At 40.9% G+C, this 26,334-nt stretch overlaps 1 protein-coding gene across 3 annotated transcripts in view; it reads left to right on the forward strand.

The window, feature by feature from the left end:
• PAXIP1 (PAX interacting protein 1) overlaps positions 1-17,965 on the forward strand; it is a 125,013-nt gene extending 107,048 nt beyond the window's left edge. Inside the window, exons 16-21 of one of the 3 annotated variants that reach the window (XM_074946288.1) lie at positions 1,841-2,009; positions 5,732-5,832; positions 7,542-7,676; positions 7,770-7,845; positions 16,109-16,168; positions 16,984-17,885. In XM_074946288.1, coding sequence (XP_074802389.1) covers positions 1,841-2,009; positions 5,732-5,832; positions 7,542-7,676; positions 7,770-7,845; positions 16,109-16,168; positions 16,984-17,000 — 558 coding nt within the window. In that variant the 3' untranslated portion in view covers positions 17,001-17,885. Of the gene's footprint in view, positions 1-1,840; positions 2,010-5,731; positions 5,833-7,541; positions 7,677-7,751; positions 7,846-16,108; positions 16,169-16,983 lie in introns of those variants that run through there. The other 2 variants (XM_074946287.1, XM_074946289.1) reach the window with 2 other exon arrangements.
• Positions 17,966-26,334: the final 8,369 nt, after the last annotated feature.

Raw genomic sequence — 26,334 nt, forward strand, 5'->3', positions numbered from 1 at the left:
TGGACACTGCTTAGTAAAAATCTCCAGACTCAGGCACATGGTGTGCATGCATCCCCATCTGTGGAACACAGATAGGGACCACACTTCTCGAAGAACCTCCAGTAACAGATGAGTAACCCCTATTTACACTGTATAATGTTTATCTAAACAAAAGCTCACTGTTGGTACAATTGTTTTGTCTTTGATATTTACATGGCATAGATTTGTAAACCTATTGAAACTTCCTACATAAAAGAAATAGGTGATTTTTAAAGTCTGTACATTTGATAGATGTACCAGTTTGGCATTTATAAGATGCATATATGTGCTCTACAGAAAGTGAATATTGGGGTGTTTCATTGGTTTGGAATGAAACTTCCACATCTTCCCTCAGGCCCAGATACTTTTGCCTGAACATCGCCCAAGTAAGCATGATATGAGGAGGATTTGCTGGGGTGTCACGGAGTCTGCCTACCTTAGTACCACCACCACTAGCAATCAACAGAGCATCACTATAGAACTACATAGCAGCTAATGCAGCCTCTGGGCTGCAGTAGTGTTGACGACTGCTTTATGCTTCCCACTCTATCCTTTTTAATGTTTTTATTAATGTAATCTTAAAAATGTAAATTCAGGCTGGGGAGAAGTATTTCTAGTTCAAACAGGAAGAATTGAGGACAGCTATGCTCATGATTGAGCTATATTTGATAGTAATAATTCTGGTTCCTTGTTAAATAGTGGTGTTCACAGTAGTCTGTACCACGGTAGATTTCACTGCATTTGTGAGAATCTATTTGTAATTTTCTTGTGATTAGTATGGGATACATGTCTCCAAAAATATGTATTTTATTTAATAGTTACTAGACCTGCTCAAAACATTTAGGCCATACAATTTTCTGTCAAAAAGTACAGTTTTGTCAAAATAAACATTACTGCAAAACATGTCTCTGTTGATGAAATTTTCAGTAAAGTCCAAAATGATTCATTTTGACTTTCCCATTTCATTTTGAGAACGTTGAAATGTTTTGTTTCAGCTGTATTTTATTTATATTTTATTGTTTTAACATTATCAAAATGTTTGGACATTAGTGAATTGGAATATTTTGATGATTCCAAATCTTTTTAATTTTTCTTCTGCAAGAAATTTCAATTTTAAAATGTGGAATTTCCCATTTGATGGAAATTCAGTTTTCCAACCAGTTCTAATAGATACAGGAATGAGTTTATGATGGACCTCTTGTTAATGTGCATTTTAGACAAAGCCACCAATATCCTATGTTTCTTATTTAATTGGTACCTCATTTGTATTGCATAATATTGCTGTTTTTCATAATGATGCTGTGGATGAGATAACATTTAGTTTTTAGTGAGTATTCAGTTCCTAGTTTGTTTGGAATTGAGGCGAGCAACAGAAATCATAAAAGGAGTAGAAAAATCTGACCTGTGAGCAAAGGTTAAAAAACAATTGGCATGTTTAGTCTTGAGAAAAGAAGAATTGGTTGATGGAAGGGAGGGAGCAGTCCTAATAGTCTTCAGATATATTAAGAGCTGTTATGAAGGGGTCGATTGTACTGCATCTCCGCTGAAGATAGGACAAGAATAATGGGCTTAATCTGCAACAAGGGAGATGTAGGTTAGATAGCAGGAAAAACTTTCCAAGTATAAGGATAATTAAGCACTGGAATAGTTTTCCAAGGGTGGTTGTGGGATCCCCATCATTGGAGGTTTTTAAGAACAGATTAGGTAATCTAGATGATCTAGGTTTATTTGGTCCTGCCTCAGCACAGAGGACTGGACTAGATGACTTCTGAAGATTCCTTCCAGCCCTACATTTCTATAATTCTATGATTCTAACTTTCAGAAACTCTACATTCTTGGGGGTGAAGTAGCAGAATCTGCACAGAAATGCACACATTTAGTTGCCAGCAAAGTGACCCGTACTGTAAAGTTCCTGACAGCAATTTCAGTAGTCAAGCACATAGTAACTCCGGAGTGGTTAGAAGAGTGTTTCAAATGCCAGAAATTTGTTGGTAAGTGAATACTAGAATCACTCATTCACTATCGATAAACTGAACTTTAAAAAAAAAAAAAAGTATGCAAGGGTGGTAATTATATTTGAACAAAACATATGTTTTGGTGGTTGACTTTGTTTAGACAGCCTTTTTGGAATGTGATATTAGGCATTCAGTTATTGTCTGAATAAACTGTATGTAAAACTTCAAACATAATTCTCCATGTAGCTGACAGCCAAGACTTTAGCAGTCTGTTTTGTATTTTAGAACTGACAAAATGTTTAATTTTTTTAAAAATATTTCATGGTTGAATAAGGGTTCTGCTATTGGTTTAGTGCTATCACAGGAACAAAATTCACTTTTTGGTTTTCTATTAACTTTTTCTCTTTCAATTAAAGCCCTCTGCGTTCAGCTTTACGCATGGTTTAATACCAATTACTTTACCCAAAGGAAAGAAAACTAGTTCCTTTTTTCTTAACTTTTAATAACATTATTCCTTATTTTTTAAACTTTCCAAATTATCAAATAGCATAGTATGCACTAATATTACTTCAAGCCTTCATAACCCTCCCTCCCTTTTCTTTATTTCTGTTTTTGGTATAGCCAACCGTCATTTTAACGAGTGCTTCACCCACTTGCACTTCTGCTACTTTTTAGGTGTCCAGGTTGGTTGGTTGGATTTTTTTGGGGGGGTGGGAGGGGATTTATTTATTTGAAAAAACAGTCAAAAACAAAAGTGCACATTTTATGCATTATGTTGGTAGGCATGACTGTAATGTAGACAAAGAAAAAATAACTAATGTTGATCCACCCCTTTTATTAAATTAAATTAGGAGGTGTGCTTAACAGGAATTTTTCTTAAGTAAAGATGAAAGCTTGAGTCCAATGCACTTGTGGATAAAAGTGCATTTAGGACTGGAAGTGTGTGTGCTTGTGTATATATATATTGATCGTACAGTGGCACCACTGGTTGTTCAGCAGGCTTCCTGCTTCTGATGTACTTAAAAATTTTTTTGCTATTACTTTTTGAGTCTTTGGCTAGCTGTTGTTCAAATTCTTTTTTGGCCTTCCTAATTATATTTTTACACTTCACTTGCCAGAATTTTTGTGCTCCTTTGTATTTTCCTTACTAAGATTTAATTTCCACTTTTTAAGGGATGCCTTTTTGCCTCTCACTGCTTCTTTTACTTTGTTGTTTAGCCACAGTGGCACTTTTTTGGTTCTCTCACTATGTTTTTAAATTTGGGTATACATTTAAATTGAGCCTCTATTGTGGTGTCTTTACAAAGTTTCCATGCAGCTTGCAGGGATTTCACTTTTGGCACTGTTCCTTTTAATTGCAGTTTCACTAACTTCCTCATTTTTACGTAGTTCCCCTTTCTGAAATTAAATGCTACCGTGTTGGGTTGCTGTGATGATTTCCCTGTCACAGGGATGTTAAATTTAATTATATTGTGGTCCTATTATCAAGCGGTCTAGCTATATTCACCTCTTGAATCATATCCTGTGCTCCACTGAGGACTAAATCAAGAATTGTCTCTCCTCTTGTGGGTTCCAGGACTAGTCGCTCCAAGAAGCAGTCATTTAAGGTGTCAAGAAACTTTATCTCTGCATCCTGTCCTGAGGTGATATGTACCCAGTCAATATGGGGATAGTTGAAATCCCCCGTTATTATTGAGTTTATTTTTATAGCCTCTCTAATCTCCCTGAGCATTTCGGAATCACTGTCACCATCCTGGTCACATGGTCAGTAGTATATCCCTACTGCTATATTCTTCTTATTTGAGCATGAAATTACTATCCATAGAGATTCTATGGGACAGGTTGGTTTGTTTAAGATTTTTTACTTCATTTCATTCTACCCTTTCTTTCACATACAGTGCCACTTCCCCACCAGCACGACCTGTTCTGTCCTCCTGACATATTTTGTACCCTGGTATTACTGTGTCCCATCAGTTATCCTCGTTCCACCAAGTTTCTGTGATGCCTGTTTTATATCAATATCCTCATTTAATATGAAGCACTCTAGTTCACCCATCTTAGTATTTAGACTTCTAGTATTGGTATGTAAGCATTTTAAAAACTTGTCACTTTTTAGCTGTCTGCCATGACATGTTGTAATTGAATGGGACTCTTTTTCATGTAACTGTTTCTAATCATATCCTACCCATATTTTATCATCTTCCATCCTCTCCTCCTTACTAGGACATAGAGAATCTCCATTTATAGATCCTCCCTTAGGGATGTCTCTGTCCAAACCATGTACTTCTCCGCACCTGTCAGCTTTCCCCCAGCCCTTAGTTTAAAAACTGCTCTATGACCTTTTTAATTTTCAGTGCCAGCCATCTGGTTCCATTTTGGTTTAGGTGGAGCCCATCCTTCCTGTATAGGCTCCCCCTTTCCCAAAAGTTTCCCCAGTTCCTAATAAATCTAAACCCCCTCCTCCCTACACCATTGTCTCATCCACACATTGGTACCCTGCAGTTCTGCCTGTCTAACTGGCCCTGTGCGTGGAACTGGAAGCATTTCAGAAAATGCTACCATGGAGGTCCTGGACTTCAATCGCTTATCTACCAGCCTAAATTTGGCTTCCAGCACCTTTCTTCTATCCTTCCCTTTGTCATTGGTACCTACATGTACGACGACTACCTGTAAAAGCTCACAGTACCATGTGTGTATGTATAATATATATAATGTGTGTTTGAACTTTTTATTTATTTGGTTAGTTAAACACATGGTGTTGCTGCCAAACCACTGCAAAGACTTAAAACTATAGATAATAAGCAGGAAATATTTTCTTGTTTATAAACGTGAGTTTTATCTTGCTTTGTCCAGCCATATCAAACAAAACAATAAACCGTAAGAAAGCTATTAAAAGGTGTAACTAAAAAATGCGAGGAGAAGTTGACATTTTCACACTGTATAGAACTGAAGGGAGACTATCAGTTTGAAATCTAATTGATTGTAGTAAAAGGAGTTATGTATTTTCAGGTACAACATCTATCCCAAGTCACCCTACCTGTCTTTTTGATTTTACTATGCTTTTTAAAAAAAAAAAAAAAATTCCCTCTCCTATTTTGGTATGAGGGTAGGGATGGGGTGTGAGTGAGAGACCTGAGGGAAGAAAATCCCGCCCAAGCAGAAGGGAATGCTGACTGACTATGCAGGGGAAACAAATGGAAAGATTGCCAGGTGGCTACGGCTGTGGACTGGGAGTCAATTCCATGGGCTGTCACATATTTCCTTTGTGTCTTGGGCACAACTCAGTTAACCACTTTGTGCCTTTGTTTTCATAAATGGGGATAAATGCATTAATGTGGCTTGAAGCTCTCCAGTACAGAAATTGTGGGGCTCATATAGGATAGAAAATGCTGTCAAATGGACAAAGTAAACACAACAAAAATAAAGAAATATTAAGAATTTTTGTCAGTCAGTAATTTTGGTTGATCCTCAATAATAATAGTAAAATTAAATAATAATAAAAACACATTTTATACAGGAGTCGTGACTTTTAAACGTACAACATTTTTTAGTTGCTTGACTTCAATAAAAGGCAGCTTTTTCTTAAAAACAATAGGATTATGTTCATGTCACATCAAAACAAGTGAAATTTTTAATAATTTTTTTACCATTCGTTTTTTATAACTAAGTTTGAAATAGGGTTTGAATCTGGATAAAGAGTTACGTTGACATCTTTTCTTCCTTTGTCACATTTGTAATGTGTATATTTTCTTTTTCAGATGAGCAGAATTTCATGCTCCGAGATGCAGAAGCTGAGGTGCTTTTCTGCTTCAGTTTAGAGGAGTCTCTAAAGAGAGCACAAGTGGCTCCGCTTTTTAAGGTACACACATTTTAATAACATGCGTACATACATATTTTTTGTTTCATTGCTACAATAAAGGACAAAACATGCTTGGTCTCTCATTTGATCAATCTTAAGTACATTTTTCTAATAATTATCGATGCTTTTCCCAAACATGTGCTTAAGTAATAAGACAGCTTTCCTCTGCAAGAAGGCAGAGTAACACAGAAGGCTAAAAACTTGGGTGTCTAAAACCAAATGAAAGAACTCTCTAGAATGTGTTATTGCTATTCATAGCTGAAATTTATACATGCACTTATAGGGGAAACAATCTTTATATATATGTTTGTTGCACAATGCTGATACAAGTGTGATATTTTTATTGTTAGCTTTGAATTAAAGTTCCACTTAGAGCCAAAGTTGTAATGCAGTTTCATAATCTTTTAAAGCAGTCTGACTTCTTAATAGAAAACATATATGCAAACTAGTTTCATCTGTACAATCACTTCACTTTCAGACTCCTGTTAAGAGCAGAATGATAGGATTCTTCTAAGAATATTTGTATAGGTAGATTTCTAAATGTTTCATGTAAAAACTTACAATGAAATAACCTGGAAATTACTAAAATCATATGTCGGATAGTATTGCTATTGGAATACACTACATCTATTCACTGTTGGTTTTATTCTTATACTTAAAGAAAAACTGTTTCTGTTGGCCTTTCTGTGCTGTGTTTTCACAGCAAACAAGAAAACACATTCACCTTTGTCCTGAAAGCAATACATAATGAGACATATCTCATCTAAAAGATGACTTTCCTGAACTCTGCCCCAGGATTGTGCATTATACGAAACAATTTGAGATTTGGAGTGGAAGTGTTGTTTTAACAGAGACCAATTTACCTAGACGTTTTTTTTTAAATCTGTCACTTTAGGCATGTCAGAATAACTCGTGAGGGATCTAGCATGAAACCTTTTGCACCTGGCATACTTCAGTCAGAAATTCAGAAGCCAAAAATAATGTAAAACTTCAGTTTTTTTCTGGAAGTAAAGTTGGCTGGAGGATCAAAGAAGTTAAAATAGCATCTCTTCACCAGTTCAGATGGCAAGAACACATCTTCCCTCTAGCAAGTAGGAACAGATAAAATACACTGTATATGATCCCCTGTATTAAGAGTCTCAAGCAGGCAGAAAGCTAGTTGTAGTTTTGTTGGCAGACAATAGAAATTAGTGGTTATAAATTGGACAGTAAGAAATTGTCTGTGAAATTAGATAGCTAGATACAGAAATTAGATAGAAATAGAAATTTAGTGGTTATAAATTGGACAATAAGACTTACCTTTTCTTTGTAGAAGTCCTTTTGCAAGCCATTGGGCAACCACACAGTTGAAATAGGGGTGTTTCTTTTTACATCCTTACCTAATTGCTGTTTAATATTCATTCAGAAAATATTTACCGTTTGAAGGTTTTGTGGTCATTATTGTAAGTGTCACAGAAAGATTTTAGGTAAATAGGGGCAGATCTTTATCTCATGTAAATTGTCATAGCTCTTAATGGAGCTGTGACAGTTTACACCAGCTGAAGATCTGCTTCATAATTTATAAAATGACCCTTGCATTATAGTGGATGTCAGCACTATACAACACATCAGGTGCTAAAGGATCAAAAGTTGTACTCTTTACTTTCCCCTTTTTTTACATCTTATTGATAGGTGTATGTGTGTTTTTTTAAAACATTGTTTGTTTTTAGGGAAAATATTTTTACATTACGCCTGGAATTTGTCCTAGTCTTTCCACCATGAAGGCAATTGTGGAATGTGCAGGAGGGAAAGTATTATCCAAACAACCTTCTTTTCGAAAACTTATGGAACACAAACAGAACAAAGTGAGTACAGTATCGCTTGGCTTTCTAACTATTATGTGTAAAATATATTGTTCTCTTATTTGAACTCATATTTAGTATTTTTTTTTAATGTAGAGTTTGTCAGCGATAATCTTGATATCCTGTGAAAATGATCTTCACTTATGTCGAGAATATTTTGCCAGAGGCATAGGTACGTGTGAACTGCTAATAGAATTCCAAATCATAAATTTGTTGACTGTATTTATTTTTCATTGTTTAAGTACATGCACCTATTACTGGGAACAGTCCTAGATTAAAATGCAGCTAAAGGAATACTGTCTACTTCAAAAAAAAAAAATCAAATATGACGAAGCACCTTTTTAATATTATGTCCTCGGTTCTAAAATAGAATATATAGGGGTTTTCCTGTTCACCTGCTGATGCTTGAGCAGACCCATTTCTGTCCCCCAATAGGTCACACCCCTACCTTCTCCTTCCTGCCACCTTTATGTGCAAATTTTCCGCTGCCTTTCAGTTTCAGCTCTGCTACTGCAGAATACTCTTCCAGGACCAAAAAGACTGCATGTTAGTCCTTCCCAACTCAGTAGTGCTTGAGTAATGTCGTCATACCAATTCATAAGACAGAAAATGCAGCTGACTAGCAACAAATGCACAAACTGCAGATCTTTCTCTGTTTTAGGTTCATTTTCTGATCTCAGTATATCTCCTAAAATCCTCATAATTTAAATAGTAGGTACAACATTTTCAGATAGAAATGTGATTTTGAAGTTGTCAGTGTCTCCAAGGCAGAGTAATCAATTTTTCTTCAAGTAGTGTCCCTCTGGGTACTTATTCTAGCTGTGCTTGCTCCTTCTGCGCGTTTAGAGATTGCAGATAAGTGCCCATTTGGCCTGCGCATGTGTGTTACCCAGTCTCATGCTCCACACCGTGGTTATATAGCACTCTGTGGGCGAACCACCCTCAGTTTCTTCTTAACTGCCTCGGTCTGAGACAGAGCCTTAGCAGCCATCCGTGTTGATGTTTACCTCAACTGGGACCCCATAGCTCTTATAATAGTTGTTGTTAGTGTGTAGTTATTCATATATAACTACACATTAACAATAACTAGAAATATATATATTATGGGCATGCCTGGTTATCCTGATTTCAGATGCTGCCTATCATGCCGGGAGGCAGTGCCGGTGAGTGAGAGACACTCCTAGTGCATCCATTGCCTTAGGGAATCTCATATATCCCAAAAGTGCAACTTCTGCCTGGCATTAAAATCTAGAGCCAGAAAAAACAGGATCAAATTTCAGCTCCTCATGATGGAGAACTTGCTGCACCCAGCCTCTGAACCTCGCTGCACCTTGCCATATGCTGGTATCTGAATAAGTGGGCTACCTCTACTGTCTCCCATCTAAGAGGAGAACCCACGATTCCTCTCAAAGTCTTCCAAAGATAGTGCCTTGAGTTCTCCAGGAATGGAATCTACCTCAGAGAAGCCTTAGTGGCCAAGGACACCAGCTAGTTCAGCACCCATTGGTCTCCAACCTGGCATCCACTAGGCTGCTGGTTTCTCAAGTACCAAGGACATGGTTAAGCCTAAAGACTCCAGATCGTCGGGCTCCAGTAGGCCATTGGTACAGTCAGGGAAGCAAGGCAGCTAGAAGAGCTCTACCTCTTCTCACTTGGTACTCGCTCAGGCTCCATCTGGACTCACCTCAGAGCATTTGAGACACATAGTCCCCTCAACTCCCTCAGCCACCATTACTTCGGCTCAGGCCATGGACGTGGTACTGACAACACTCTCGGTACTGCAAGAGTTTTGTTTTCCCCAAGACCTCGCTGTTTCCAAGATGCCTGACTCACCATTGTTTGACTCTGATCTGCTCTCAGTACCAGCGACCTGCAGCTCTCCTGACACCCGTCCAGTACAGACAGTTTTACCTTCTGTTTCTTCCAGTGCTCCACCACTCCAGAGTGATCTGGAAAAGGAGGATTCTGATGAAGATCTTGCCTCGGTCTCTCAAATATCTGTCCAAGGCTGCCCTCTCCACCCTTATAAAGGCACTTTTCCAGAGGCCTCTAAGGAATTTAATCACATTCATGAGAGATGTCCACAGCCACCATCTCTCTGATAGAAGCACCCATGGATGCCTCCAGCCATGCCATATGCACCACCCCATTGGCCATACTGGGCCCCTAAGTGGCCTACCATCAGCAATTCTCTAGGGTCTCAAGTACCACCTGTCAGAGAGATAGGTAGCCTTCATCACCCTCTCTCTCTCTCTCTCTGGAGACCAGAACCTCAGGAAGAAGCCTTTGAGGAACAGGAAGCTAGGGCTAATGAAGAGGTCTTTCCACCAGCCAACATCTCTCCTTAATCCCCGGATGAAGCTGTTAAGCCACCTCCACCATCCCTGGCTGACAGTTTCAGGCAGTTCCAGAACCTTATCAAGAGACTCGTGGATTCTTTGAAAATCCTTCATGAGGAGGTTAAAGAGCCATATCATAAGCTGCTTGACATCCTTCATACAGCTTAATCGGCCCACATGGCCCTGCCTGTTAATGAGGTCTCCTAGACCCTGCAAAGGTTATCTGGCACACCCTGTGCACAATTCCATCCATGGGCAAGAGAGCGGATAAGAAATATTATGTCCCCTGTAAGTATTCAGAATCTTTATTTTCATATCCCTCTCCTAACTCCCTGGTGGTCAAGGTGGTTAATGTACATAGAAGACAGCACCACACTAAATGTCTGCTTTATGATAGAAATCATAAGAGTTTCAACTTGTTCAGTAGAAAATCTTGTTTGTCAGCTACTTTACAGTTCAGAATAGCCAACTGCCAGCAATTGATGGCAAAGTACAACTATACAAATTATACCAAGCTGAATTCCTTTACTGAGCATCTACCAACAGAACAAAGAGCAGTTCCAAGCAACTATTGCAGAAGGCCAGCTTCTTGCCAGAACATTTCTGCAGGCCTCTGTCGATACTGCTGATACTGCCACTCATTCAGTTTCTACAGCAGTAGTTATGAAGAGGGCCTCCTGGCTGCAGCTCTCCGGATTTCCAAAGGAGGTCCAGAATATGGTCAAAGACCTCCCGTTTGAAGGCACTAAACTGCTGACAGCACAGACACATCTCTGCACATGTTAAATGACTCTAGGACTACTTTGTGTTTTTTGGGGATTTATATACCTACCCACAAGAGAAAGTTTAGTAAGTCCCACACAGTGCAGAGATCCTGCCCTGTACAATTTTCAAGCTCCCAGAGATCATATAAACCTCAACACAAGAGACAGAGGTTCTAGAGGAGAGAAAAGGACCCATTTCCCAACCTTTGACCTCTCACCTTCCACCTTGAAAACCAGTTTTGACAGGGTGGTCAAGGTACTGAGCTCCCATCCCCATTCATACCAACTGCAATGATTCACCTGCATTCCTCCCTTCAGAGACTGCCTTTACCACTTTCGGCAGGCTTGGGAGTCTATCGCTACAGACAAGTGGGTTTTGGAAATCATCTCCATCAAGTACTCCAATCGAGGTCACTTTTCTTTTTCCTGCCAATCCCCCTTCCCCATCCCTCTTCAGGGAACCCTCTCGTGAGCCCCTTCTAAGATAAGAAAGACGCTCTCCTACTCTTGGGTGCTATAGAGCCTGTTCTCATGCAGCACAGAGGGAAGGGTTTTTATTCCAGGTTCTTCCTGGTTCCAAAAATAAGAGTAGCAGTTGGAAACCCATCCTAGATGTAAGGCAACTCAACACATTTGTGAAGGCACAGAATTTCAAAATGGTGACACTTGTAGCAGTAATGCCATCTCTGGACCAAGGGGATTGAGTCTGAGTCCTCAACCTTCAGGGCGCATATTTCCATATAGCGATCCACCTGTTTCACAAAAGATTCCTATGTTTTACTGTTGGTCAGGACCACTTTCAGAGCAGGGTTCCCTTTTGGTCTCTCATCTGCCCCAAAGGTTACATCAGTAGTAGCAGCACACCTCTGCAGACAAGGAATTCTGGTGTTCCCTTACCTAGATGATTGGCTTCTGAAAGGTTGTTCTCATGACAAAACTTCACTGGCTACTTGCAAGGCCATGAACCTCTTCCTTGAGCTGGACCTACAATTGAACATTCAAAAGTCCTTGATCTGTACAAGGGTTAGAATTCATAGGAGCTTATTTTGATTCAATAGCAGCAAGAGCCTACCTCCCAATGCACAGATTCATGGCCCTATCCAACATAGCACAATCCAGATCAGCCCACAGATTCCAGTCAAGAACTGTCTACAGCTGTTGAGACATAGCAGCTGACACTTTCATTTATAGACCATGTAAGACTGTGAATGCATTGCCTTTAAGGGTGGCTCAGGACTGTTTATTCACCAGGCAGACCCAGACTAACCACATTATTTTCCATACCCACCTTTGTTGAAGGAATCTCACAACGTCTGCACAGGAGTCCTTTTCGCCTGCCATTCATCAACGATTGTTATAACGACCGATGCATCCCTATTAGGTTGGGGAGCACATCTGGACACCCACATAGCCCAGGGCAGGTGGACCCCTCAGGAGGCCTCTCTTCACAACAACCTCCTAGAGCTCAGGGACATCATATGCCTGTATCCAATTTCTACCATTGATCGGGGCAAACACATAAAGGTCATGATGGACAACATATCAGGCATGTTCTATTTTAACCATCACAGCAGCTTACCTTCCAGGTGCTCAGATTGTGACTGTGGATACACTCGGCAAGTACTTTTCCCAGGACCATGAGTGAGAAATAGATTCCATTGCATTTCACCACATATTTTGGCAATGGGGCATCCTTTGGATAGACCTGTTCGCCATGGCCAGAAACAAGAAATGTGCTCAGTTTCTCTCCAGAGGCAGGCAGGGTCACCAGTCCTTTCACCTTCAGTGGACATCAGGTCTGTTGTTTGCCTTCCCTCTGTCTCCTCTAATATCCAAAATTCTGCTCAAGATGAAAAGGACAAAGGCAGAGTTATTCTAAGAGTTCCAGACAGACATGGCCCAGACAGACATGGTTTTCTTACCTCATACAGCTGGCCGCTTGTTCACCAATCATTCTCTGGACCATTCTTTATCTTATCTCCCAAGAGCATGAGAAGATCCTTTGTCCCAGTCTCTTAAGTTCTTTGCCTCAAAGCATAGCTAGTCGATTGTTCACAGGTTCAGAGACAACCTGTTCGGATGGAGTACAAAGAATACAGTTATGCAGCAGGAAGCAGTCAGGGTGCTACACTTACTGCAGAAATGGACAAAATATCACTGCTTCGTGTGACCTTTCCACTAGTAACCTCATTGCTGTCAGATACACTGGAATACATCCTGAAAGTAAAAAAAAAAAAAGAAAGAAAGAAAACTTGGTTTTGTTGCTGAGCTCCAGTAGAGTCCAGCTACAGTCATCACAGCCTTCCACTACTCAATAAAGGATTATTCCATGCTTGCTTACCCAGTTACAATGAGATTCCTCAGGGGATTCCAAAATCTCTTTCCGCAAGTCAATAACCCTACTCCAATTTGGGACCTTAGCTTGGTTCTTAAATGTCTTATGAGAGCTCTGTTCAAACCAGTGGCTACATGAACACTTCTCCATTTATCAATGAAAATGGCATTCTTGATAGCCATCACGTCAGCTCGACGAGTTGGGGAAATAGAGGCCCTTATGGCATGGCCCCCCCCTTTCACTTTATTTTTCAAAGATAGTCACATGACAATTTCTCCCCGAATTTCTACCAGTGAGAAGAGCCCTGGCCTTCTGTCTTGATGGGACTAGATCTTTCAGAAAGTGTCCCAAATTGTTTGTCTCAATTGCAGACAGATCAGAAAGGTCTGCAGTCTCAAGGCTTTCCAAATGGATATCCGGCTGTTTTAGTTGTTGCTATCAATCTTGCAATTTCCAAGCACTCTTGGACATACGTATTCATTCTGCGTGGTCTGTCTAAGCCTTTCTGAAGAATGTTCCCATTACTGAAAATGTAGCACTGCAACTTTGACCCCCTGTACATGCCTTTGCTGAGCACTATGCAAAACCTCACAACTCTGCTTCTGGTGCTGTGTTTCAGAGATGACATGTGGAGGGGCGGGCATGCGGGGTCATGTGTCGTTCCCCTCCCCCCCCGCCCCGATTTGTTGGGGCGCGCAGCAGCAAAGCAGGAGCAGCTCCCCTGGTGGCTGAACTCGCCGTCTGTCCATGCAGCGTGGGGAGGGAGGAAGAAGCAGGGTGACTGGCTGCAGGCTGAGCTCCTTCCCCCTCGGTGTACGGGGCTGCTTCTCCATCCCTGCTGCTGGAGTCCAAGCACTTCCCACTGCCAGCTTTGTAGACCACCTTCTGAGGTGAGTCAGGGAGTGGAAGCAGAGGCAACACGTGGGGAGGTCACCTGCCCCCCCCCCAATCTTTCAATTGTGCCCCCCCACTATCTGCTGTGTTTAGCTTTGTTATACTTTATTCAATATGGACTTAACTCTGAAGCCCCCCCCCCCCCCTTTAAGGGGAACTGCTCAGTCGTCGCCTAGAATGGAGCACAGACAGAGACACTACTCAAACGAGAAGAAGAAATGGTTACTCAGTGCAGTAACTGGCTCTTTGAGAGGTGTTTCCCTACAGGTGCTTTGCTGTTCGCCCTCCTTCCCCTCTGCTTTGGGGCTGTGTGCTGAGGAGCTTCACAGCAGAGAAGGAACTGAGGGCAGTTCTGCACAGCGCTATATGCTGCACTCGGTGTGGAGCATGAGACTACGTAGCGCAGGGATGACCAACCTGAGCCTGAATTTACCAGTGTACATTGCCAAAGAGCCACAGTAATAAATCAGGTTTCAGAGTAGCGGCCATGTTAGTCTGTATTCGCAAAAAGAAGAGGAGGATTTGTGGCACCTTAGAGACTAACCAATTTATTTGAGCATAAGCTTTCGTGAGCTACAGCTGCATCCAATGAAGTGAGCTGTAGCTCACGAAAGCTTATGCTCAAATAAATTGGTTAGTCTCTAAGGTGCCACAAATCCTCCTTTTCTTTTTAGCAATAAATCAGCAGCCCCCCACCCCATTAGCTCCCCCACCCTGCTCCCAGCACCTCCTGCCCACCGGCAGCTCCGCAGATCAGTGCCTACCCCCACATCCAGATTAGCTGTTTTGTGGCATGCAGGAGGCTCGGGGGTGGGGGGGGGGTAGGGGAAGGAGCGAGGGCATGGCAGGCTCAAGGGAGGGGGCAGGAAGGGGTGGAGTGGGGGCAGGGCCTGTGGCAGAGCCAGGGTTGAACAGCGAGCACCCCCCCAGCACATTGGAAAGTTGGCGCCTGTAGCTCCAGCCCCAGCGTCGGTGCCTATCCAAGGAGCCGCATATTAACTTCTGAAGAGCCACATGTGGCTCCGGAGCCACAGGTTGGCCACCCCAACATAGTGCATGTGGAGGCCGAACGGACGCTGCTGTGAGAAATCTCCGATCAAAGGCACAGGGGGCACAAGTTCACCGAGAGTGGAGCACCCATTGAGATGTGTCCCCCTAAGAACCACAGGGTGAGAAACCATTTCATAGACCCACCTGTGACTGATCTGAGGCCATCATTGAAGGGCAGGGCTTAAACACTTGGGTCTGTGTTTGGTGTGAGGTGGCGGAATTGCCTTGATACCACTCCTGAAGGATCTGAAGAAAATAAATCTGTCAATAGGACAGAAGAACACACTCTAATCCTGCGCTGGAGAGGGGACAAACAGAGACGTTCTGACTCTGCTGTGTGTAGCAGGGAGGACTGTAGGCAGTTCCAACTCGCTGCCATAGGCAGTCAGAGGGAACTGAAGGCAGTTGGGGCTGCACTCCCTTTTATGCCCTCGGGTTTGGGAAACTGGGACATGCAGGGTGCATGTGTGGACCCTGTTGACACTGCTGGCCAAACTTTCTGAACCTGCATGCATGAGATGCCCAAACACCAATAGCGGGATCCACACAGACAGTACTTGAACATCTACATGCAGTAGCCACAAATACGGACCCAGTGCAATAACCAACCGTAATCACGCTTCAGACAAAAGAAAAAAACTACAACACCTTCCTAACCAAAGCTTTGATCCTGCACTGAACTTCATGTGGACAGACCACACTCCCCGTGTGCTCCTGTAGTGCTTCATTGACAGAACTGCACTCCTGTGGTGCTTCAGTGATTTACAGAGTTTTTCCTCAAACAGAACTTTGCGCAGGATCAGGGTCCATTTCAGGCAAGTGGTCAAGCAGATAGGCCAAGTCAGTAGACTTGAGCTGTGTTGCACTGGTAGAGGAAATATGGTCACAGTAAAACAATCCTAAGAGAATGCCCGTCTTCCAGTTCTTCAGTGTTCAATTCTAGGTCTGTCAGTGGACATATCTCAGCTGATTTCCCCCATGCTCCTTGTGATGTAGAATGAAGAAGGCTCTCTGTAGTATATTAATCTTATATTTTTTTTTTAATATTTCTAGATGTCCATAATGCTGAGTTTGTTCTGACTGGAGTACTTACTCAAACACTGGATTATGAATCATATCCTTTTTATATGAAAACAAAGAAATGCTTCAGTGATTGTTGGGAAAGGTTCTGTGGTTTTACTAAATGTATTTATATACTAGGAGACAAGGTAAGTTACAACGTTAGTCTGTGGTTTCTGGAGATGTAGGTTCAATTTAAAGTGGAATGAATTTGGTGACTTTTTTCCAGTCACAGAAGGCATTACAATCACTCATATGTGTAATCTCCTCTGTCATATTCATCCTCCTCCCTTTTTGCACAGTTAGACCTATCTAGACACTGCCTGCTTTGTCTTAAATTCAAGACTTGGGTGCATTTGTGGAAAACATACTTGCTGTTTTCCCAGTACTTGACAGATTACTTCGGATGCCCCGAAGCAGAGAACGCTTTGGGGTAGGTGAGTTGGGGAGTGATCTGAATAATTTTAAAATGTCAGATTTTATCTGGATTACTGAAACTAAACATTTTTGGATTGCAATAATGTATCAAAGATGGATAAAGAAGGTACTACATAAATACAATGTAATTGATTGGGGTGTGGGGGGGGGGAGAATCCTAAAAATTTGTGGCTTGTTTGAAGTATATTCTAGAAAAGATTACTCTGAACATAAAAAAAAATTAGATTGAACATAGAATTTATACTTTTGCTTAATGTTATCTGTCAGTGGTTTCTAGAAGTAGCAAATAACTCATTAGTCCAGAATGTTGTAAACCCTGTAGCTATCAGTAATATTCACCTAAGAAAAGCAAGTAGTATACTTCGAGTTAATGTTTTATGTAAATGTTTTCTGCACTGATTTTTCAAAGTTGTGTTCCCTTAACAAACTTACATATAAATTTACTTGATGGATAGTAAAATGCCTTATTGCTTCGGAGTCCTTGGAGCATTAAATCTAGCTGTTCCAGCCACCGTGTAAAGTAACTAATACTTCCTGTGAGTGCTGTTTTCCAGCTGTGTTCCTTGGGACGATGAGCAGTTCAAAGCAGGAAAGCAAAAATAAACTGCATCTTTTTTAGGATGTGTAATTTTATTATGAAGAAACATAATTTACTATGTTTTGTATTATACTACTGTTTTAAAAGATCCCGTTTTAGATATCATAATTAGTTTGCTAGTTTTTAAACATTTTAACTATGGTACTTCAACCTAAAGGAAAATTTGGATGTGAAAATAAAAATAAAAAGGGCTTGCTGTCTCTTAAGTTATGGATTTGAAGACTGAAAATGTTTTGTACTTTATTTCTTACTCTATTTTCTTTTATATTGGTATTTTTCCCAAGTTTTAAATAAATGTACTATAAGTGTTTTACTCTAAATTTTAGTGGAGTTTTTTTTAAATATTGTGCAGTTATGGCACTCTGGTAAAAGAAAGTGAATCATTTTTCCAAGTGGTGTAAGATTTTAAGTTTATTTTTTGGGGTATGTTAATATATAAAAGCCAGGTAAATTAAAGGGAAATGCTTGTAAGTGTATAAATGTGTTGGAAGGAATACATTTATAAACTTGGAGGAGGGAGTGACTACAGCCCACACACTTGTAACTCTGTTGTGATAACTTTCTTCTGTATAATCAATTTTATGAAATAAATATTTTTTAAAATCTCTCAATTTTTTCACTTTTATTTTATCAAAAGTGAACTGTTCTTGCAATACACATGCCATTACATCTTATTGCTTTAGATTCCTAATCCTGATCAACAAATAGATAAGTCTGAGAGCACCTATATTTTGCTTAATCAACAAGCAGTTATGTTTACCTCTCCCCTGAAAAGTTTCTCTGTTTGCTGGTGAAGCAAATACTATTTATATAAGTATTTAAAACTATGTACTTTGTGTTTTAGAGAATACATGGGTTTCAGAGTAGCAGCCGTGTTAATCTGTATCTGCAAAAAGAAAAGGAGTACTTGTGGCACCTTAGACTAACAAATTTATTTGAGCATAAGCTTTTGTGAGCTACAGCTCACTCTGATGAAGTGAGCTGTAGCTCACAAAAGCTTATCCTCAGATAAATTTGTTAGTCTAAGGTGCCACAAGTACTCCTTTATTAGAGAATACATAAAATCTCTGTGGTATTTGACCTCTGTTGCTTCCCTTCTGGGAATGTTTAAAGTTAGGCATATGATTAAGTACCTTGCTGAATTGGAGTCCTGCGCTCTGATGTGATTTCTTAACCATTTTTTGCTCCTCCCTGGGGTTACTATAGTACATGACATCTTCAAACTATACAGTCTGTTTACTGCTGATCTTAGAGCTGGATAAAATTTTGAGTTAAAAATTTTGCTAAAAGGTTTTCATGACTTTTTTGCCAGTTCTAGTGATATATATTGAAATTTTTTGTTGTTGTTGAAACATGTATCATTCAAAATAAATATTGATTCTTCATTGAGAATTGCCTCTGCAGAGTCTCACTCTTGGGCACGTGGACATTGTCAGTAAGAGCTCTGAAACTGTTTAGAAAGCAGTGAATGTTGGTACACTGCACTCTTCTAGAATCTGAGAGTTAAGTGTGAGGATATTTAAGGAAACAGCCTTGTTGTCCTAGGTTCTTACCACCATGGAAAATGGGTCCCTGAACTATCACTTAAGTTTTCTTTAGCATTGTAGTTTTCACTTCCTATCTTTTTACTCTGAATAGTGATTTGTGTGTGGGGAGCACAGAAAATGATGGTGACAAAGGTTTTATCGGCATGAGTTTTGGTATGGCTGTCCTATCAACAAGTGACAAAGCCATGAGAAATAAGTTGTCTCTTGCTTCAGGGTAGGTAGAGAGGCTGAAAGGGAGCAGATGTTAGCCAGGATCAGAACAGGGGAAAAACAACAAAAAACCCAAGACTCTCCAAACTTCCATCTCTTTGTGACACCAAAATTGGATGCCACTCAGCAAGTTGTGCAACTCTTCGTGATATGATCTTTCTTGCAGGGTTTAATCAGCAGTGAAATAATTCTCATTGTTGATGTTTAAATCAACCGTCACAGTATTTGTTTAATTTTAATACTTCTGGGAGTCACATAAGAGGTGTGAAAATGCAGCTGGAGTTAACTGGCTGGGTATTTCCTGATGGGTTATTGTTTTCATTCAGAAGGAATTTCTGCTGTGTATCGGCAGTTTTTTAAAGAGCCATTATAAGGGCACAAGAGCAAATTATCCCACTGTGTAGGAAAGATAGAAAGTATGGCAATAAACCACACTGGCTTAACCAGGAGATTGTCAATGATCTGAAACTCAAGAGAGTCCTACATAAAAGGAGAAACTGACAAATTACAAAGGATGAATATAAACAAGCAGCATGTAGGGACAAAATTAGAAAGGCGAAGGCACAGAATGAGACTAAACTAGCTAGAGACAAAGGGTAACAAGAAAACATTCTACAAATTAGAAAAAAGAGGAAGACCAGGGATAGGATAGGCCCATTGCTCAATGACAGGGGGGTGGGGAAGGCAATAACAGAAAATCTGAAAATGGCAGAATTACTAAACAACTTTTGTTTTCAGTTTTTACCAAAAAGGTAAGCAGCAATCTGATGTCTAACAGTGAAAGGCAGTGAAAATGAGGTATGATCTGAGGCTAAATTAGGGAAACAACAAGATAAAAATTAGACAAGTTAAATGTCTTCAAGGCACCAGGGCCTAATGAAATACATCCTAGAATATTCAAGGAGCTGACTGAGAAGATATCTGAGCCATTAGTGATTGTCTTCAAAAACTCATGGAAAATGGGAGAGATTTCAGAGGACCGGAAGAGGGCAAATAGTGTCAATCTATAAAAAAGGGAATAAGGACAACCTGTGGAATTAGACTAATCGGTTTAAACTTCAGTACCCAGAAAGATTATGGAGGATATCAAGCAATCAGTTTGCAAACACCTAGAACATAATAAGGTGATAAGAAACAGTCAAGAATAAATCATGTCAAACCAACTTAATAGCTTTTTTCACAGGGTAACAAGCCTTGTGGATGGGGGAAGTGGTATATCATGACTTTAGTAAGGATATGTCTATACATACAGTGCTTCAGTGGCACAGCTGTACCAATGGAAGGGAGCTCTCCTGTGAGCATAAAAACCCCCACCTCCATGAGCGGTGTAAGTTATGTCGGTGGGAGAAGCTCTCTCGCCGACATAGTGCTGTCCACATGAATGCTTATGTTGGTGTAACATGTCTCTGAGGGGATGGAATATTCACACCCAAGCAACATACGTTTTGGCAACATAGGCTGTAGTGTAGACAGCCTAAGACTTCTGATAAAGTCTTGTGTGATCTTCTCATCATCAAACTAGGAAATAAAGCCTAGATGGAGCTACTCTAAGGTGGGTGCATAACTGGTTGGAAAACTGTTTCCAGAAACTAGTTATCAGTGATTCACAGTCAACGTCACAGTCAACGCATATCGAATAGAGTCCTGCAGGAATCTGTCCTGGTTACAGTTCTGTTCAAGATCTTCATCAATGATTTAGATAATGGCATAGAGTGTACACTTGTAAATTTTGTGGACAATACCAAGCTGAGAGGGGTTGCACATGCTTTGGAGGCTAGAATTATAATTCAAAATGATCTGGACAAACTAGAGAAATGATCTGAAGTAAACAGAATGAAATTCAGTAAGGACAAATGCAAAGTACTCCACTTAGGAAGGAACAATCAATTGCAAACATACAAAATGGGAAGTGACTGCCTAGGAAGGAGTACTGTGGAAAAGGATCTGGGATTAATAGTGGATCACATGTTAAATATGAGTCAATAGTGTAACACTCTTGGGGGGAAAAAAACCCACACCAAACACACCACATAATTCTGGGATGTATTAGCAGGAGCATTGTAAGCAAGACACAAGTAGTAATTCTTCCACTCAACTCTGCTCTGAGAAGGCCTTAGCTGAAGTATTGTGTCCAGTTCTGGGCACCACATTTCAGGAAAGATATGGACAAATTGGAGAAAGTCCAGAGGAAAGCAACAAAAATTATTAAAGATCTAAAAAAGGTGAACTCTGAGGAAAGATTGAAAAAAACTGGGTTTATTTAGTCTGGAGAAGAGAAGATTGAGAGGGAACGTGGTTACTGTTTTCAGGTACATAAAAAGTTGTTACAAGGAGGGAGAAAAATTGTTCTCCTTAACTTCTGAGGGTAGGACAAGCAGCAATGGGCTGAAAGCCTCCTAACGGTCAGGGTAGTTAAGCATTGGAACAAATTTCCCAGAGACGTTGTGGCATCTCGGTCACGGGAGGTTTTTAAGATTAGATTAGACCATTTGAGTGGTTTGTTTTTACATAGTCCTGCCTTGAGTGCAGGGGACTAGTCTAGATGATCTATTGAGGTCCCTTCCAGTCCTACACTTCTGTTATTCTATGGTTGTATTAAAAAAAAAACAACTTTTAAATTGAATGGGGTAATATTCCCTTTTGGTATGTTTATGAATTTCACAGATTGTGATATAAAAATTAAAACTGATGGGCTAGCTGTTGTATGCTGTTTAAAAAGCATTTTCTCTGTGCTGTGCATCAGTTTGTGGGGGTTAAGAGGCTTTTTGTTATACAAAACAAAAAACCCTGTGTTTGTTGCTCCTGGCCTTGCATTTAAAGCAATTGTTCTGAAGCAGAAATATTTTCAATGCATAATCATTTGTGCCAGTCTGAGTTCTAGAAAACTTCATGTCTTCACAGTACACTACAAAGATTAATCTAACAAATTTAGGCCCTGATCCTGCAATTAATAGGTTCATAAGCAAGAAGGGACCATTATGATCATCATCTAGTCTGAGCTCCTGTATAACACAGGCCATAGAACTTCCCCCAAAAAATTGCTAGAGCAGATCTTTTAGAAAAAAAATAAAAATTATCCACTCTTTATTTAAAAGTTGTTGGTGATGGAGAATCCACCATGACCTTTGGTAAATTGTTCCTATGGTTAATTAGTATTTACACCTTATTTCCAGTTTGAATTTGTCTTGCTTCCGCTTCCAGCCATTGGATTGTGTTATATCTTCCTCTGCTAGACTGAAGAACCCATTACTAAATATTTGTTCTCAATTGTGGCAGAGTGCTGAAGGCTAGCATTTAAGTCAGCACTCCTAGTCACTGTTAGTATTAATTAGGTTTCCCTGGAGAAGACCTAATTGGACAGAGGTGTACTTGATTACCAGGCCAGATTGGGGCTAATGATTCAATTAGCCCATTAATAGGGAAGCCGTATAAAAGGGCACAGGAAGGAGTGCTTTGGGGGGGGAAGAGAAGGAGAGAAATAGAAGGCTTGGAGAACCAGTGACACCTTACCACACACCCCTTTTGGGAAAAGGGTTAGAAAGTTGAGATATAGTGTGTAATGGTGTGGAGACACCACTATGTATGGGAGGAGGGATTAGAACACTAAACTACACAGTGGTGTTCACAAACAAGAAGGTCTCAGTGCAGTCTGTACTTTTAGTAAAGGCAGGGCTGCAACCCACAGCCCCATCACACTCATGTTGGTACTGATAGACTAATCAAGTCACCCCTTAACCTACTGATGTAACTACTGTTATATACGACAGGCTGGCTTTCACCCAGGTCAGTTATATACTGGACAGCTTCCAAATGTGACCATATATCAAAGATGGATATGAAAAGGGATTGATTATGGAAGCAGTGTTTGTTGGTTTCTCAGCCACCTACAATACAGTCAATCACGGGCTCCTTGCCAAGGTATCAATGGTGATGAAGAGCCAGCACTTCACAAAGCTAATACAGACCATACTGGAGAACAGAAGATTCTTCATGAACTTGTGGCAAACAGAGCCAATGGGAACAACAGAAGAATGGGTCATCCCCCCCGAAAGGTAGTGTCTTAGCATCTAGGTTTTTCAACATCTGCACAAATGACCAGCCAACCTACCCTGCACAAGATGCTTTATCTGCACAGATGATCTGTGACACACAGCCTAAGAAGTTTGGCATATTAGAGAGTACTCTGGTGAATGCACTTAGAACCCTAGACAAATACTAGGCAGCCAACAAACTGCATGCCAACCCAGTAAAGTCACAAGTCAGTGCATTCTGGCTCAAAAACCGAGCACAAATTCCATAAATCTTGTATAACTCAGTTATACAACTGTGCATTCTCCTGTAGAGTCCACATTGAGAAAACTAAAGCCAAGGTTGGCATCTGAAACATTATCAGCAAGCTGGTTACATCAAAGTGGGATGCTGACCTGTCCATTCTCCAATCAACAGAACAGTACTGGCCCTTTTCTACTTCTCTGCTGAATAAGTCTGTGCAGTGTGGGCCAGATCCCCTCACACCGCGGGCCACTATATTGCAGGATGCCTTAGGCTTTCTCACTTCAACAGCCTCTACATCCTTGCAGATATTGCTCCTTATATATGCCACAAACTTGCTAAGAGTCAAGCGCACAAGGTGATGCACAGATCCAAGACATCCACTATATAACCAGGATGCTTAGTCGACTGAAGTCACAACAAAGTTTTCTTGCCACCATTAAACACCTAACATTGAACCCTTGTCTGGGTGACAGTTATGGCAAAGAGTAGAGAATGACCCTATAGCCTGTGTGCTCTAGGTCCCACTTGCTACAGATCAGTCCCACCTTCCACTTTTTACAGATCAGTTGAGGACTATATGGTGTTATCTTAATCAACTCCACACTGGAGCTAGCCAGACTAGAGATGCAATGATCAAGTGGGGCAACGCCACTGGCCCCAATGCCTGTGACTGTGGCAGAGAGCTTCAAAATATGAAGCCTCTCCTGCAGTGCCATCTGCTTGAGCATGAATGCTCTTCCAATGGCCTGGTGGAGTGCATTGATTGGGCAATCATATGTGCACAGATGTAGCAAGAAGCAGTATGAGGACACAAGAAGAAGATCCCTTAACCTCTTTGTTAAGCTAACTAGATTTGAGCTTCTAGAGTCTATCACTATAAGGCATGTCTTCTAGTCCTTTAATCATGCTCATGGCTCTTCTCTGAACCCTCTTCAGTTTATCAACTGAATTGTGGGCACCAGAAGTGGACACAGTATTGCAGCAGCGATCGCACCAGTGCCAAATACTCACTTCTGGTGGTTATGAACTGCCAGGCTTCCTGCCTGACTCCCTCTCTCACCGATTTTTCTTTACAGCCAACTCTATTCTTCCTTCCTGGTGTTTCCTGAACTTGGTTGCCCAAGAGTTCAACAGTGTCTCAGCTTGTCCGCCCATTCAAGAGTCTTTCCCTCCAGCACAGCCACCAGTTTGCGCTTCAGGCACAGGAAATTCCTTCTGGTTTCAGGCAGGAAAGGGAACAGGACACTGCTGGCGCCCTGCAGCCTTAGCAAGGCAGTGATCAAAGCTCCAAGGGCTTACTCAGGCCCACGGCCCAGCTACACAACCTGTATACACAGAACAGCAGCCCACAGACAGACCATTCACCAAGTTCTACTACCTCCAAGCGCAGAATTTGCTGCTGGAGCTACTCCCTCTGAAACTCTCCTGTTAGCTGCCTCTGTTCATGTGTGCGTAACTACTCATGGCAAAAATCAGTGGGACTACTCACGGTGCATAAAATTAAGCACATGCATATGCCTTTGCAGGACTGGGATCTTACTGCTAAAATTGTTAGAGCTACCTACTGCAGTGCAAATCCTGTCATCTTTACTCAGGGAAATGTAGCATTGAATGGGACAGAAATTTTGCCTAGGGATTGAAATAGAACAAATAGGATTTGGCCCTACTTGTATCTTTTTATAACTGTTCTGACCTTCAAGATTAATTTCTTCTCTCTTCAGCAGCTATGATGTTGATGTATTACTATTTACCAGAAATACAGAACAGTGAGAAGAGGTGAATGTTGTAGCCTCTTAAAAGGTAACAATTTCATTTCATGAAAGCTATCCAAAATACTGTCAGTTATTGCATAGAGTAGCTTGAAGGAAAGTGAATGCAATGATGGAACAAATGAACCCCCTGAGAACTGTGAGCTGTAAAGCATCTGTTTCATCATCAGTGGAGACAGTGTTTATGTAGCCAACATACAATATGAAGGATTTTGATTAACCTTTCAATTAGAGTAAAAGAAAAAAATCTGCCAAGAAATAGTCCTTCAAGAACCACAGGAGCTGTCCAGAGCCAACTGGCTTGCACAGATGTTGGGTGTATGATTGGTGGTCAAGGGAGGATTTGATGCAGGATTCCAATATTAGATTTGGAGAGAGTATTTTCAAAGAATGGTGCATTTTATGGAGTTAGTTACTTGGGCGATATCTATACTGCAATGTAAGCCCAGCTTTTGAAATCAGGCTCAAACCTAACCCCCCTTCCATCTACACACACATCATGCTAGTCCAGGGCTTGGAACCAGGGACCTAGGATCCCAAGGGGGTGGAAGCTCTGAGCCGGAGTCAAGCTGGGTCCTACGGTTCAAGCCCTATTGCTTTGCAGTGTAGACACAGCCCCACTGGACTCATGCTCTGGGAATCTGCAACAGTATTCCACAATCCTACAGACTGACTTTGTCTTCTGGACAGTCAAGTTTGGTAGGCAGTCCAGTTTTCCCACACTACACCAAAAAACAAAGGCCTAGAGGAACCACATTTTGGGATGGCACTAGGAAGTCTGGGATGTAGGTGGTTGGACTCAGGCCTGCATAATGCAGTGTAGACACTGGAGCTCCAGATTGAGGCCCAGGGTTCAACAAGTCCTAATCTAGGGTTACAAATGAGTGTAGATACTCAAGCCCTGGGTTAACAGACTAGGGTCTGCTAACTCAAGTTCCACTAACCCTGGGCTTGCATTGCACACATACCCTTGGTGTCTGACTTGATCCTAATGGCTCTTCTCCTTCTGAGGACAAAATGAGCAGCTTGTTCCCTTCCAGAATAATGTAAACAGCAACATGAAGCAGACATTTTTAGCTCATAACATTCCTGGGTATTCTTTGTAGAAAGTCTTCATTCTGACTGTGTTAATACTAACATTTTGGTTCTGAGAATCCATTTATCCCTCACATATGTTGAGAATCCAGTTTGCTCTCTCTTTTAGAGTATTGATATGTCCCCCATCACTGTAGTATCAGTGCGCCTCGCAATCTTTAATGGTTTTATCCTCAACACCCAAGGTCACAAGTCTGGTGGAACAGGGAGTTGAATGTAGGTCTCCCGTGTCCTAGGCTAGAACTCTAACCACTGGAAAAATCCTTCCTCACACAAGCTTCAAATACA

This window comes from Natator depressus, chromosome 2 (genome assembly GCF_965152275.1).
Source record: "Natator depressus isolate rNatDep1 chromosome 2, rNatDep2.hap1, whole genome shotgun sequence".
NCBI classification, from domain to species: Eukaryota; Metazoa; Chordata; order Testudines; family Cheloniidae; genus Natator; species Natator depressus.